The sequence below is a fragment of the Cuculus canorus genome, chromosome 1 (genome assembly GCF_017976375.1).
Source record: "Cuculus canorus isolate bCucCan1 chromosome 1, bCucCan1.pri, whole genome shotgun sequence".
Taxonomy (NCBI): Eukaryota; Metazoa; Chordata; class Aves; order Cuculiformes; family Cuculidae; genus Cuculus; species Cuculus canorus.
In genome coordinates, this window is record NC_071401.1 from 123,330,171 (window position 1) to 123,345,249 (window position 15,079).

The following is a 15,079-nucleotide window of genomic DNA, read 5'->3' on the forward strand; positions in this document are numbered from 1 at the left end:
CCCAGCCAGCTGTGAAAGACTAATACAGACGTAACAGCACCAGGCTTTGCCATTTCCCTTGGACTTATTCAGTTTGTGACAATGATGGCTGCTTGTAATTCCCTTGGCTTCAGGCCATAGAAAGATTCAAAACCAAATGAAAGCAAAGTCAGACGAACACAAACATCCAGGCTCCAAATGAACCGGTTGCTTGACACAGGAAGGACAAGAGGAAAACAGGGAGCAGAGTACCACAACTATCATCTGCTAAGCATTTCGCAAGTGGTTGCCACCATGACTGAAGCTTCTTGTGAAGATGCTTGGAAGAAAGTGAGTGAGATATGGCCAAGGAGAAGCAGCGAGAAGACTTGAGTAGCAAGTGAGGGAGGCAGAGCAAGTCAGAGTATGTTCTAAGAGCAAAGACCCCTCAGGCACACTGGGAGAATGGGAGGAGAGGGCTGAGTAGAGGAAAGACATCTGCAGGTGAGTAGGAGGGAAACAAATGCATGTAAGGGGATGGAGTGAGAGGCAGTAGGAGAGTGGGGAAAACACTATGTCTAAAGTGCCCTGCAAAGGTCACACCAGAGGTAGAAATCTTTCCTTTAGGGGTTGCAGATCACAATTACACTAGCTAGATTAGGGGGACATGCCACTGTAAACAGAAGTGATTTATCCAAGGAGCAAACCTCTCTCCTAAGAGGTTATCTAGAGAAGTATGGAGACATTAATATAGGAGGTAATTTTTAACCTTGACAGCTGCCTTACCCAGTCTCCCAAACAAGGCAGATGAAACCTGATGGATACAAGGTTCTGCAATGCTAAGGCATATTTCAAGTTTAGTTAATGTTCCTGATTTATACAATGATAACAAGAGCTCAAGGAAAGCACTGCTCTACCATTCTGTCTCTATAGGTCAGAAGTTTAAGGTTTCAGTATTGCCTTCATTTATTTTTTTCAAACCTTGAAATACCCAGGGCGGACACTGTATATCTTTCCTAGTAGCTGGCATTCTGCAGCAACCTCCTCATTTGTATTCTGTCTCTCTCTTGAGCAGAAAAACCCACTCTGCATTGCCACAACTAAGTACTTACCCACTGCGATACAGAGATTGCCAAACAGTCACGCTAAATTCAACACATCCCTGCTAACATATTTTATTCATACTGATGGTCTGCTTCACAGTGTGTTCCCAAAGACTTGCTTTAAAATTTAAGCTCCAGACTTCTAACAAAATACATAAAGCAAAACAACATATCTTTTTCTATGTAGCTGTACAAGGGAGCTGCGTCTTCTTCAAGGCTGATCTATTATAGATTTCAGACCGGGGTTTTTTTTTTTTCCACACAGGGCTTGAGTGTCTTCCTGTACAAAGGGGAAATTTATGACTTCTTGAAGTGTCATTATCTATAAAGTCCTGCTCCTTTTTCAGTTAAAAATGAATTGGAGGCTGTGGAGAAGTTTTGGACTGGATGATTCCACAAAGCAAGGCTTCCTCCAAGATAGTGTTCACATGTGGACCCCACCAGCACACACAAAGTCCGTGACACCAAACCAACCCTTCAGGCACTGTTTTCCTGTCTTGAGGAGCAGGAGAGGCCATATCTATTTGGGAGTAAAGTATTACTGGCTCCTCTTCATTGGCTCTTCACAGCAGGCTTTTCCTCACATTCTGGCTTTGTTTGTGAAAGGAAATCCAGCTAAACCCATGGAGTAACTTCAAGTAAGGCACTGCAGGGAATCTGATGGCTTTGTGGGTCAGAGTAATTTTTTTGTTTGGTTCTCCTTTGCTGTTAGCAAGTCCAGGGGTTCACCTGTAGGTTTGGGCAAAACTCACAGAGCATCCTCCAGGTACAGTAAAGGCTGTGTAACATTTGGCACTCTGACACACATTGGGTATTCCTGGGGCTGGGAAGTCCCTGGGCTAAACTAGACTCCACAGCCCACAGGGAAACACAGCATCTCCAGAGGATGGTTCACAGCCTCTTAGACATGTCTCAGTAGGAGGACTCACCATCTGGAACCTCCTCCACCGTGTCAGAGAGATGCAGGCAGAGTTCACAGCAGGCATTGCTACTTTTCCAATAGACTGAATGAGGCAGATCTATCCTTTATTTTGTGGACAGAGTAGAATACCTGGGGAGAAATGGGGAAAGTCCCCCTGTCAGCTGCTGGTGGTGATCTGTGTCAGGAGCAACTGGCCAGTAAAGATGCCTTCTCTCACCCCATGTGAGACATTTCCTGCAACGCTTGGGTTTCTTCTCACTGACTCTTACTGCACCACTTTTTGAATTTTTGCTGGCATCAATATGAGCCCACCCTTGGTGCCACATACACTACCTATGGGTCATGAGGTTGAGCACTGTTTCCTGAGTGACAGTGTGATACAAGGGTGGCAAGACTGGGCTGCTCCACAGGTGAAGGTGAGCTGGGAGCCAAACAAGGTGATCAGGGCAGGTCCAGTGCCAGTAACCATCATCATTCACAGTCCAGTGATGCCCAAGCAAGGCCAAAGCAACAAGGAAGGTCTGAGGTCATGCCAGGAACTCGAATCACTGTGGTCCAAGGCTAGATGCAACATACACTTGAGACAGCTCAAGCAAGAGCTAAGGCCAAGGGATCGAGCTTCGATGCTGCTCCTGGGCCAGTTGGTGACGGACGGTCCAGAGAAGGCTAGTCAGGGCAATGACAGCTTGCTGGTGACAGCCATTGCAAGGGGAAGCCTAGGAATAACATTACAACTTGTTTGGTTAAGCATTTCTAACACTTAGCCAATAACTGGACTTATCTCCAGACATTCAGCTTTTTAATTACCACCATACTTTATTCTTAGACCTCTTCCTCTCCTGCTCTTCCATGTTACATGACTATTAGTAGCCTCTCCTGCAAAGAGCTGGAAGCAGAAGGAAAACTAAGAAATTGAACTATATTATTAAATGCTACAACCGATGCCCTGCAAAGGAGTAAAGAAGAGGTGCTCACTGCCAGCTTTCCCCTCTCCCACCAGAGTTTCCCAGGTGGCACCAGCTTTCTAGCTCAGGCAGTTCAGCCAGAGCTATAATAGAGTGTGATTCAAAAATTATATTTCAGCAGGAAAAGCTGAAACAGCACAGGGCCTCTTGACACTGTCTCTGGACAGGCCCAGGAGAGGCAGAAATGGTTTGTTTAATGCCGTCTCTCATTATTCCTGGCACTTTATGACTCATTAAGTGTCCTAGTTTTGTAACTAACTCCTGCTGAGCTCAACATTTGATACACATTTATGGGTGGCCTGTTGGCTGTAATAATGATGGAACTATTCATAATTCCCCTAACCATGTTAACTCCTTCCTTCCTTTGTGTGCCAGGTTTCCTTTAAACAACTTAAAGATGCTGGGGACTTCAGTCCTTAATGCAGAACAAATTACATTTATCTGGACATTTTATTACCATAGCTATATATGGCAATTAGGCACACCTGTTCTGAGCCTGCTGTCCCAATATCTTTTACACCGCTCCCCTTCTGCATCTACTACGGTTTTTACCATAGATATATCCATGCAGATGGATGGCTGATACTATTTTGCCTCAGTAGAAGGCTGGTAGAGAACACATCAGTATTCATGCACTTGTATGGACAAGGAACAGGAACCAAAAGACCCTTCTTGCCCATTACAGGTGGGAATTAGAAGTAAGTAGCATCTGTTCGAGAACCTTCTTGTGTTATGAATGATCTTGTCAGCTTCTGCCCCGTTTTTTACTTTGTTTTCTCTGCAAAAGGTCAGTGAGAATTCAAAATAAAGCCCAGCAATGTGTTGACCCAACCTGACAACTGATGCAAACAGGTCAACCACAAGCACTCTGCATGAGTTTGACAGACACAGATATTTTTTGAAATGACAGCACATTTAACTTGTCCCTTCTGAAAGTGTCACGCACGATCACCTCAGACACAGGCAGAAAGGTCTGTGCTTCAGGTTAATTTTCCTTTAATTCACTTGAATCACAGAGTGACTTAGCCTGGCCACTCTGAAAAGACGTGACTTCATGTCTACAGTCAAAAAAATTCAGTCTCTGGGTATATTTTGGAGCACGACTGAAATGGCACCAACAAAATCACATGGGTCCAAAAGGAAGGTCAGTATCTTGCACAAGTTTAAACTTAAGCCGGGAGTTGTCTGCAGCTTCAACTAAAGAGTCTGACATAGGAGTATGCCTAATTTCAGACTTCCGATTTGGAAGAGAATGCTTTCAGAAATTAAATTGTTTATAGGATGGTATTGAAGACAGCTTTGTACCTGGTCTGGCTGGGACGGAGTTAACTTTCTTCACAGCAGTCCGTATGATGATGTGACTTGCATCTGTGACTAAAATAATGTTGGTAACATACTGATGTGTCAGCTGTCGCTAAGCAGTGCTTGCACAGCATCAACGCCTTGTCTCCAATTCTCCTCCACTACCACCAACCTCAAAGGTCAGTAGGATGGAGGTGGGCAAGAGGTTGGGAGGGGACATAGCTGTGGCAGCTGCCCCGAAAAACCAAAGGGATATCCCATATCTTATGACATCATGGTCAGCAATAAAAGCTGAGGGAAGAGAGGATGATAGGAGGACATTTGTGGGTATGTCATTTGTCTGCCCAAGAAACCACTACATGTACTGAAGTCCTGCTTCCTAGAATGTGTCTGTACATCCACCTGCTGATGAGAGGTAGTGAATTAATTCCTCTTTTTGTTTTGTCCTCTTGTATGTGCAGCTTCTGCTTTTCATAATAATTGTATGTCTCTCAGCCCATGAGCTTTTCCATTTCATTTTCTCCCTAGTCCTGTAGAGAGGGGAGAGTGAGAGAATGGCTGGGTAGGCATCTGGCAGCCAGTCAAGGTCAACCCACCACAGGGTGCTGGACAAAGATGAATTTTTTGGACTGGTTCTCTCAATTTTTGTTTACTACTGGTCATAAAGAAAACAGATGATGTAAACATCAAAGGCATTTTCATATGAGAATTGTCAATTTGATTCAATACTGCCAACTTCAAACATTCAATAGTCAACAGTCCTGATTTTTTCATAAGAACACTTGGAATCTTACCTTTCCAGTCTTGGTGTTTGAACTCAGAGGACATGGTATTATGACCAGCTTATTCTAGATAAGCCTGTGTTGCCCTACTGAGAGTGACCTCATGCTCACTAATGCCTATTCTATGTTCCTTTACTTCTCTTAGGTCAACACCAGCAGTCAGTAGGGGAGTGAAATGATCTTCATGATCTGGCTGGCAAAAACAGGGACAGGAAGGGTCTTGATCATTCTCACAGAATCTTCTGTTTCAAAGGTGGTTTGCAGCAGCTGCCAGGCTGTGTTCAGAGCCTGCCATAGGGCGGCCCAGAAGGAGTAGATGACGCAGGAGGTCTGCGCAGGAGTCGTTTGTCACCGCAGCATTTCTCACTGTGTGCAGCAGTTCCTGTCAGCAGGAAAAAACCCAACCAATCACTGACTTCAGTCAAGTGCTTTGACTGCAGTATTTCTGTCTTTGTCCTGCATTGCTCTATGCAAGGTTTCAACACTTACTATCGGTGTCTGGGGTTTTAGCTGAAGGATAATGTTTTAGTTAGAGACACGGCTGTTATGAAATGAAGGAGATGCACAAAAGCACCTCTGGAGCAGTGAAAACAAATTGCCACAAACAGGCTTGAGTGTCAGAGAAAGCAGCTCTCTGGAAGGGATGTAGTTATTTTCTTACCCAATGAAACAAGTGATCTCTCAAAAGAAGACTCCCCGTGGGGAACTTGCTCCTTTGGGAGGGAGGATGAGTTAGTGATTAGAGATGAAATGCAAAGGTGTTTTCAGCATAGTGGCTGTCTGCTCGATTTTCTAATACAGTACATTACATTGTTAATGGAAATGTAGCTTTGCACCTTCTGCTTTGGTCCCAGTAGAATTAATTTCAGCACTGTTTGCATGCCAAGCATGTACACACACAGCTGTGAGCTACAGAGAGAAGGAGAAGGCACAGCTTGGACCTGCATAGATAAGATCACAAAGAGTCTGCAACAGGGCTGGGAGCTGAATGCTGCCTTTGCCAAGTGACCTCACCACAAGACCATCTTTGCTCCTGCCCACAGGAACTGTCCCACTCCATTACAAACAGACCTTAGGAGCCAGGGGACTGGGGGAAAAGCATCTGGCTGTTTCCTCTGGGAGACCCACAGGGACAGGAATTTTTTTTTCAAGTCTCGTGATGCAGCAAAGAAGGGATAAACACCCACCATTTCCAAGTGAGCAGCTATCCCTTCCCAGAAGGCTAATGCAATGCGCACCTCGTTCCTGCCAGGAATCTTTCCATTTCAAGGCTGCATGTGTCATTTATTAAGAAATATGAGAGAGCAGGGAGGAAGAACGTTTAACGAAGCTGTGCACGGACAGGGAAACACAGACTGCTAAGTGCTTGGGAACCCTCAGAGATGAAAGTACCACAGGAATGCCACATGGCAGTGCTGCTAATACAGCTCTCCACATGCCCGCTATGGAGACAGACAATTGTGGAGCTGGAGACATACAACTCTCAAAATATGATGGTTGCGAAAGTAAAGGGAGTAAATTGTTCCACGCAACCAGAGTCACCATCCTTAACTGAAAGCCCTGGGAAACAAAGCAGCAGGGCATGTAGAAGGTACTATATTTCCTTGGGAGCTGACTGTAAATGAAAGAGCTGAAGTTTTCACTTGGATTTGTAGCTGTGTGATTGTGCAGAAAATGAGGGTGGAAAAGCTGGAGAAACACTAAGAGAGATTTTGAGATGACTGCAGGCTTGTGCTTGGGAGAGGGAAAAATACCTCCTACTGTGCTGGTATGCTTAAGGTACACAAACTGCAGGAACACTCAACTCATATTTTGTCCCGCTGGAAGCAAGTTGCAGTGCCCTGAGCTGCTCAAACCAAAGGGAAATTATTTGTTTTCCAAGAGCTTAGGTAAAAAGAAGAATGAAATCATAAGATATGAGGCAGAGCTCCTGCTCTATTATTGCAGTGCCAAAGCACAGCATTTTCAATAAAGTCGTAGAATCATGTACTCATAGAATGGTTTGGGTTAGAAAGGACCTTAAGGATCATACAGTTCCAGCCCCGCCCTGCAACTGGCAGGGATACCTTCCACTAGAACAGGTTGCTCAAAGCCTCTTCCAGCTTGGCCTTGAACACCTCCAGGGATGGGGCAACCTGTGTCAGTGTCTCACCACCCTCACAGGAAAACACTTCTTCCTAATATCTCAACTAAATCTCCTGTCTTTCAGCTTAAAACTTTGCCCTTCATCTGTCACTGCACTCTCTGGTGCCCATCCCCAGCTTTCCTGTATCTGATTCAGTACTGGGAAGCTGCTCTAAGGTCTCCCCCGAGCCTTCTCTTCTTCAGGCTGAACAACCCCAGCTCCATCAGCCTATCCCGGTACAGGAGGCGCTCCAGCCCTCTGATCATCTCCATGGCCTCCTCTGGACTCACTCTCACAGATCCACGTGCTTCCTGTGTCTCATGAGGACTCCAGAGCTAAATACAGCACTCCATGTGAGCCCTATTATTTTGTGTGTGCTTAGGAGCAACCTGTAATCAGGGGCTACAGGAAAGCTGGGGAGGGGCTCGTTATCAAGGAGTGCAGGTATAGGACGAGGGGGAATGGTGTTACATTGTGGGACGATTTAGACTAGACATTAGGAAAAAATTCTTCACCATGAGGGTGGCGAGGCACTGGCACAAGTTGCCCAGGAAAGCTGTAGATGCCGCATCCCTGGAGGTGATCACCACCAGATTGGACTGGGCCTCGGGCAGCCTGATCTTGTGGGAGATGTCCCTGCCCATGGCAGGCGGGGTGGAACTGGATGGGCTTTAAGGTCTCTTCCAACCCAAACCACTGTATGATTCTATGCTTCTATGATCCCTTACACCTCAGCTCTTCTCTGGAGGTCCTTTCCTTCCCATGTGGCAGCAAACAGGCCATTCACCCTGCTGCCACCACTGTCCCACAAGCCACCCTTCTCCCTCGACGCCCCCTTCTCTGCTTACCCTGCACTCCACACCCATTGTAGGTGGCACAGTGGGGACAGGGGTGGACACTGCTCTGGGTACAGTTGGACTCGATCTCAAAGGTCTTTTCCAACCTAAGCATTGTATGATTCTGTGAGCAAGACAATGGGTAATGGTTTTAAACTAAAAGAGGAGAAGGTTAGACTAGAAATTTGGAAGAATTTTTTTTTTAATTTTTTTTTTTTGCTGAGGGTGGTGAAACACTGGAACTGGCTGTCCAGAGAGGTGGTGGATGCCCCATCCCTGGAAACATTCAAGGCTGGATGGGGGTCTGAGCGACCTGATGGAGCTGAGGATGTTACAGGCTGAGAGAGGTGAGGTTGTTTAGCCTGGAGAAGGCTCCAAAGAGACGTTATACCGACCTTCCAGTACCTAAAAGGGCTACAGGAAAGCTGGGAAGGGACTGTTTACAAAGGCTTGTAGTGATAGGACCAGGGGCAATGGGTATGAACTGGAGAGAGGCAGATTTAGCCTAGACATAAAGAGGAATTTCTTCATTATAAGAGTGGTGAGGCACTGGCACGGGTTGCCCAGGGAAGTTGTGGCTGCCCCATCCCTGTAGGTGTTCAAGGCTGGGTGGGACCTTGGGCAACCTGATGCAGTGGGAGGTGTCCCTGCCCATGGCAGGGGGATTGGAACTGGATGATCTTTAAGCTCCCTTCCAACCTAAACCATTCTATGATTCTATGATTCTATGATACTGTGATTCTAAATTTGGGACGAGGAGTCATGCCGAGTACGGTGATGGATCTCGGCTGGATTTTTAATATTTTGGAAGGTTTATTTTGCTCCCACTGTAACTTCAGAAACGTGGCATTCAGAGTCTGACCAACGGTAGATCACCTTGAGGATACGAGTCCCCGTGCGCGCGCAGGGCGGGGCCTGTGTGGGGGGCGTGGTCTGTGCGGGGGGTGTGGTCTGTACGGGGAGTGGTCTGTACGGGGGTGTGGTCTGAGCAGGGGGCGGGGTCTGTAAGGGGTCCCTGCTCGGCGCTCCCGTCCGCGGCCGCAGGGGGCGCTCTCTCCCGGTGCGGAGCGGGCTCTGTGCAATGCCGGCTCTGTGCGGTGCCGGTGCGGAATCCCTCCCGGCCGCAGGGGGGCGCCCTATTTTTGTGGGCTCCGTGCGGGCTCTGTGCGGCCTCTGTGCGGAGACCCTGCCCGTCGCTCCCAGCCGCGGCCGCGGGGGGCGCTCTCTCCCGGCGCGGGGCGGGCTCGGTGCGGTGCCGGTGCGGCCCCTCCCGGCCGCGGGGGGCGCTCGTTCCCGGTACGGGGCGGGCTCTCGGCGGTCTGTGTGCGATGGCGGCGGAGTCGCAGCCCCCGGGAAGCGCGGCCGAGCGGTACCGGCCCAATCGGTTCGTGTCGCTACCCGCCGAGCTCGACCCCAACACCTACGAGTCCTCGGCCGAGAAGCGGCGCGCCGAGGCGGAGCGCCTGGCCATCCGCGCCAGGCTCAAGCGCCAGTTCCAGCTACAGCTGCACAACCCGCGCCCGCCCGCCGTCATCGTGAGTGCCGCCACCGGCCCTCGTGGGTCCCCTGTCCCCCTGTCCCCCTGTCCCCCTGTCCCCTGTGTGCACCCCCGGCCCCGCCTTGTCTTCGTGTTCCCCGGTCTCCTCGTGTCCCTCTGTGCCCTACTGTGTGTGTCTGTCTGTGTCTCCTTCTCCGTTTGTCCCCGCCATGTGTGCCCCTGTCTCCCCTTGTCCCCCTCTGTTTTCTCCCCGTGTCTCCCCCCATCCCCCCTGTGTGTGTCCCCTGTGTCACCCCTTGTCCCCCTGTGTGCCCTCGTCCCCCCGTGTTCCCCCCGTGTGTGTTCCCCCCGTCCCCACTTGTCCTCCTGTGCGCCTCCCTCCGTACCCCCTCATGTCCCCCCATGCGTCCCCTGTGTGTGTCCGTGTGTCCCCCCTTGTGTCCCCCTGTTCCCCCTTGTCCCCCCATGTTCCCTGGTCTTCCCGTGTCCCCTGTGGCGCCCTGTGTGTGTCTGTGTCTCTGTCTCCATGTTTGTCCTTGTCTGTCCTTGTGTCCCCATGTTTCTGTGTTTGTGTGTGTCCATGTGTCTATCTGTGTGTGTTTGGGGGGTCCATGTGAGTCCATGTCTGTGTCTCCATGCGTGTCCTTGTCTGTCCCTGTGTCCCAGTATCCATGTGTCCCCACGTGTCCTCATGTCTGTGTGTTTGTGTGTCAACTGTGCCTGTGTCTGTCTGTGTCTGTCCTGTGTGTCCATGTGTCTGTTCCCATGTCCCTGTGTGCCCATGTCTTTGTGTCTGTCCATGTGTATATGTGTGTCCATCTGTGTGTCCGTGGGTGTCCGTGTCTCTTTCTCCATGTTTCCGTGTGTCCATGTCTATGTCCATGTCCACATCTGTCCGTCTACATGCATCTGTCCGTCTACATGCATCTGTCCATCTACATGCGTCTGTCTGTCTACATGCATCTGTCCGTCCACATGTCTGTGTGTCTATGTCCATGTGTGTCTGTATGTCTATGTCTGCCTGTCCATCTGCATCTGTGTCAGTCCACGTGTCTTTGAGTCCATGCCTCCATGTCTGTGTCCATGTGTGTGTCCGTGTGTGTTTGTGGGGCCTGTACACCTCACCTGGTGTCTCCCAGAGTGGGGCCAGGTCTGGGTGGGTGTGTGAGGACACAACCCTCCCTGTCCTCCCTGTGACCTTGGTGTCCATCCCAGCCTGGGGGCAGCTGGCACAGGAGGAGACTCATAGAGCTCCTGGGGCCTCACTGGGGAATTTTGGCTTTCCAACGCAGGAAGATCCTGCCTTGCTCCGCTGGGCCTATGCCAGGACACAGAATGTCTACCCTACTTTCCGCCCGACACCGAAGACGTCCTTTCTAGGGGCTGTTTTTGCCATAGGTCCTCTCCTCTTCTGGGGTGCTGTCTTCAAACTTGACAGGGTGAGTCTGTTGGTAGTGCTGAACGTGGGTGAACACCTGATTCTGAAGTGTAGGTTGTAGAAACATAGGGTGGTTAAGGGGCCTTAAAGATCATCCAGTTCCAACTCCCTTGCCACAGTCAGGGACACCTCTCACCAGGCTGCTCAAAGCCCCATCCAGCCTGGCCTTTGAACGCCTCTGGGGCAGGGAACATCCACAGCTTCCCTGGGCAACCTGTGCCAGTGTCTCACCGCCCTTGCCATTTAAAGCCATTCGCCCTCATCCTATCACTTCATACCCTTGTAAAAAGTCCCTCCCCAGCTTTCTTGTACGCCCCCTTCAGGTACTGGAAGGTCGCTCTAAGATCTCTCAGGGAGCCTTCCTGGAGTCTTAACTGATGGGGTCTTCTTACACCTAAGAGTGATTGTGACCTTCCTGTACCTAAAGCAGGCTTATAAGAAAGATTGTAGAAAACTTATTAGCAGGGCCTATAGCAAGTGATATGATTTAATAGCGAACAGGTATGGTTGGACTCAATGATCTCGAAGTCTTTTCCAACCAAATGGTTATATGATTCTGTGAATAGGACAAAGTATAATGATTTTTAACAGAAGGAGTTTAAACTAGATATTAGGAAGAAATTTTTTTTGCTGAGGGTGGTGAAACACTAGGACAGGTTGCCTAGAGGGGTGGTCGGTGCCCCATCCCTGGAATCATTCAGGGTCAGGTTGGATGGGGGTCTGAGAGACCTGATGGAGTCAAAGATGTCACTGCTCACTGCAAGGTGGTTGGACTGGTTGACCGTCATTGTCCCATCCATCCCAAACCAGTTTATGATTAATATTGTTAAAGTAATGAAGGATGGAGGGCTGATATTGGGCCTGCTGTCTCAAAGTCCTGATGTGCTAAAAGCCGTATGTTGTAGCCTTGGACATGGCCCATCACAGTTACCCTGATCAGGATGTTTTGCTGTAAAATACCTCTCTGTAGCACTGACAGTATAAATTAGTCATAAGAAAGTGCTATAATTTTCAGATGTCGACGTGCAGCCACTGTGCTTTCTGAAATAAATAAATAGGGAGCTTACGGATGACAGACCTAGCAAAGTCTCTGTGAATTGCTTGGCCATTTCTCTACTCTCATGAAGCAAGTGGGGAGGAGGAGTTATGCCGAGTACAGTGATGGATCTTGACTGGATTTTTAATATTTTGGAAGGTTTATTTTGCTTCCATTTTAACTTCTGAAATGTGGGCATCAGAATCTGGCCAATGTTAGATCATTCTGAAAATACTCGGCTAAATGCATACCCAAGAAAACACCAGGTTTCTGCGAGACAGTAGCTGTTTTTCCTAGTGAATTTGTGGCTGTTCTAAAACACTTTTATTTCCCTCGTTAGACCAAAAGTAGTGTTTTTAGATCCAGTCACAACCTAGGAAGCACTAATATCAGGTAAAGTTAGTAGGATATTTGTATGGAGTGCTCTTTATTAGGATGAATGAAAATCACAGGTTTTAGGAATCATGCTGAGCGTGTTGATATGTTTTTGAGACTTCAGCATCTCTGCAGTGTTTTGTCATGCCGATTTTGTTTTGTATGTAAAGCCACACTTGGGCTTAGCCAAAAAGGGTAGCTTAGCATGTGGGTGCTTGAAAACAAACCTCTGTGAGTGAAATCTAGACATACTTGCCTGGGAATATTTTAGCTGAAGTCTTTAAAGTAGTCTCCAGGACAGTCTGGTTTCCTTTATTCTGGTTCCTTTACTGATGTTTGAGGATTTTTCCCCTCCCCTCCCCATTTTTTCTTTTCCTGAGGAATGTTTGTTGTGTGTCTGGAAAAGCAAAAGATAAACTGCCAAGTCTTAAGCAAGTCTTTTGTTTTTATCCAGCAGAAGGAATATAGGCAACATCTGCAGTGTCTGTGTACTGTAATGATAATGTCGGAAAGGTATATGATTGCAGAGTGAGATAAAAATGGGCTGAAGGTGAACATGGGCCCATTTAGGCAAGTTATTAAGAAGTTTCTCCATAATTAGACCTCTGCATGGGATTATTCTGCCATAAGGAGGAGGTAGAAGCTAAATGTATAACTTAATTGTGACACAACTAATTTTGTAAAGAATACATCACAGGAATTGGTCTCTGCTGGCCTGTGAGAGTGGGATAGATGAACACTTAATCCATAGCTTGTAAGTGAAGCTAAATGCTGCCTTCGTTTTTACTTTTTACCCACAACAGTTGTTATCGGAGTTTGTGCTTATAGAATCCTTGAGATTGGAAAAGACCTTTAAGACCATGTGTGGTGCTATTTTCCTGTAGTCCATGCTGAAATGTTAGGACTGCTTTTCTCTCATTGCAGGCTGATTGAAGCTTCTCTAATAGGATAATGATGGATGTTCTCTTTCTTCCACAGGATCGCAAAGAGAAACTTATCAAGGAAGGTAAATACGAGCGACCATTCAGTGTATTCTAAATTCCTGGAATTGCAGTGCTGTTCATGGGATATAAATAAAACAAGATATATTGTGTGTTGCCGTTTCTCCTTCACAAGAATAAATCTTAATTGCTGGTTGGTTGTCTTTCATTTTTAACAATTACAAAAAGGGCTAAAATGAAAGTTGTTTGTATCTAATGTAGGTAGATATAAGAGAGGGTGTCCTGTGCTCAACCAGTGAACTCCTTTGGTCTACATGCAGAGGCTCCTTTTAAACTCTGGGAGTTGCTGATGTGGGAGCAGCACAGACTGAAGTTTAAAGTGAGTATTAGGCTAAAATGTTAAGCAAGCCCAAAGCAGTTTCCTAAAGAACTACTGCTGCCTACTAGGTATTTTGTCCTGGTGTCAGTTTCATAGTGTAGTTTGCCCTAACTGAATAATGGGCAAGTTCTGTGATTCATTTTTAATAACTTTAGGAGCCTGCCTGCCTGCTCTCCATTAAATTGAGTTAATTTTTTCTTTTCCCTAATAAAATACAAGCCTAAACCATGTGTTTGTTTATTGCAATAAACTTCTGGATAAAATTACTGTACCAGACTGGGAAGTAGTGAGCTGAACATTGTCATGCTATATGGGACTAGCCATTTCTATGAGTTCTATAATTCCTGTGAGTGGAAGATAAGAAGTAAAAAGATCAGGAATTTTATCTTTGACACTGGTTTCCTTACAGTGTAGGAGAATTTAATTTCCTCACTGCAAATGGGTCATGATTAAAACAACCAAGCCCACCAAGTATAACTGAACCTTGTGCCTGCAAAAATATCTTATCTGTTTATTCTTCTGAGAACATGAGTCTTTTCTGCTCCAGTCAACTGGTACAGTGGGCCCTGGAATTGTTGTGGTCAAAGTACTAAAATGTGAGTGTGAGGAAAAGACTTTTAATTCAGATCTGAATTTTCATGTGGCCTGTGAGTGCTCTCCAAAATCCAGACTACCCTCATCCTTCAGATACAATACAGGAGTAGTTTCTTCCCAAATGTTTTGGTCAATTCCAAAACTCAGTCTGATGCAAAAGTGGAAACATTCCCTCTGCCTGCTGGGAAAGCAACAGTGTTCTTGACAGTGAAGTCAGCAAGAACAGATCTGCGATGTCCCTTGCCTGCATGAATAGGGTGTTAAGTGTGGGCCCATTGCAGTCACAGCTTCATCAGAGTGAGTTGATGAGCTTTTTCACACAATCAAATAATGGCTGAGGGATCTCTGGAGGACATCTGGTCCAACCCCCTTCTCAAGGAGGGCCAAGGAGAGCCAGTTGCCCAGTATCTCCAATGATGGAGACAAAATCCTCTGGGCAACTTGTGCCGATATTCAGTTACCCACATGGTAAAAATGCTTTCTTGACATTTTTTTTCTTTAAATGTTTTGATTTATTTTGGTTTTGTTTTTTTTTTTTTTAAAGTTTTTTCCTATTGTAGCTCTTCCCTTTCCTGTTTGGGTCATGGAATGTTCAGGCTGTGGGGAGCTTGGCACTAAGGCTGTGTGCAGTGGCTGCGCAAGGCCACAGCCTGCTTTTGTAGTCATACGTGCTTTCAGGAACCCCTTTGCACCCGTCTCTGCAGCTTGTTTTTCAGCGAACATAACTAAAGCAAACCTGGATCATTCTCTTTGTGGAAGAGCTTGTAAAAGACTGTCACAAATGATTCTACAAGATACGGCTGTGGGTCGCTGCAGAGAAAGAGG

The 15,079-nt window shown here is 47.1% G+C and overlaps 1 protein-coding gene across 1 annotated transcript; it reads left to right on the top strand.

Annotated features, from left to right (window-relative positions):
• Positions 1-273: 273 nt before the first annotated feature.
• NDUFB4 (NADH:ubiquinone oxidoreductase subunit B4) lies at positions 274-13,477 on the top strand. The gene is made up of 4 exons (XM_054062786.1): positions 274-309; positions 8,986-9,528; positions 10,784-10,930; positions 13,319-13,477. Exons 1-4 carry the CDS (start codon positions 274-276, stop codon positions 13,376-13,378), a joined length of 786 nt encoding a protein of 261 aa, XP_053918761.1. The 3' UTR covers positions 13,379-13,477.
• Positions 13,478-15,079: the final 1,602 nt, after the last annotated feature.

Coding starts and splice junctions, on each gene's coding strand:
- NDUFB4 (XM_054062786.1), top strand. CDS start 274: ATGACTGAAGCTTCTTGTGAAGATGCTTGGAAGAAA. Junction 310..8,985: donor GTGAAGATGCTTGGAAGAAA/GTGAGTGAGATA, acceptor TGGTCTGAGCAG/GGGGCGGGGTCTGTAAGGGG. Junction 10,931..13,318: donor CTGTCTTCAAACTTGACAGG/GTGAGTCTGTTG, acceptor TTTCTTCCACAG/GATCGCAAAGAGAAACTTAT.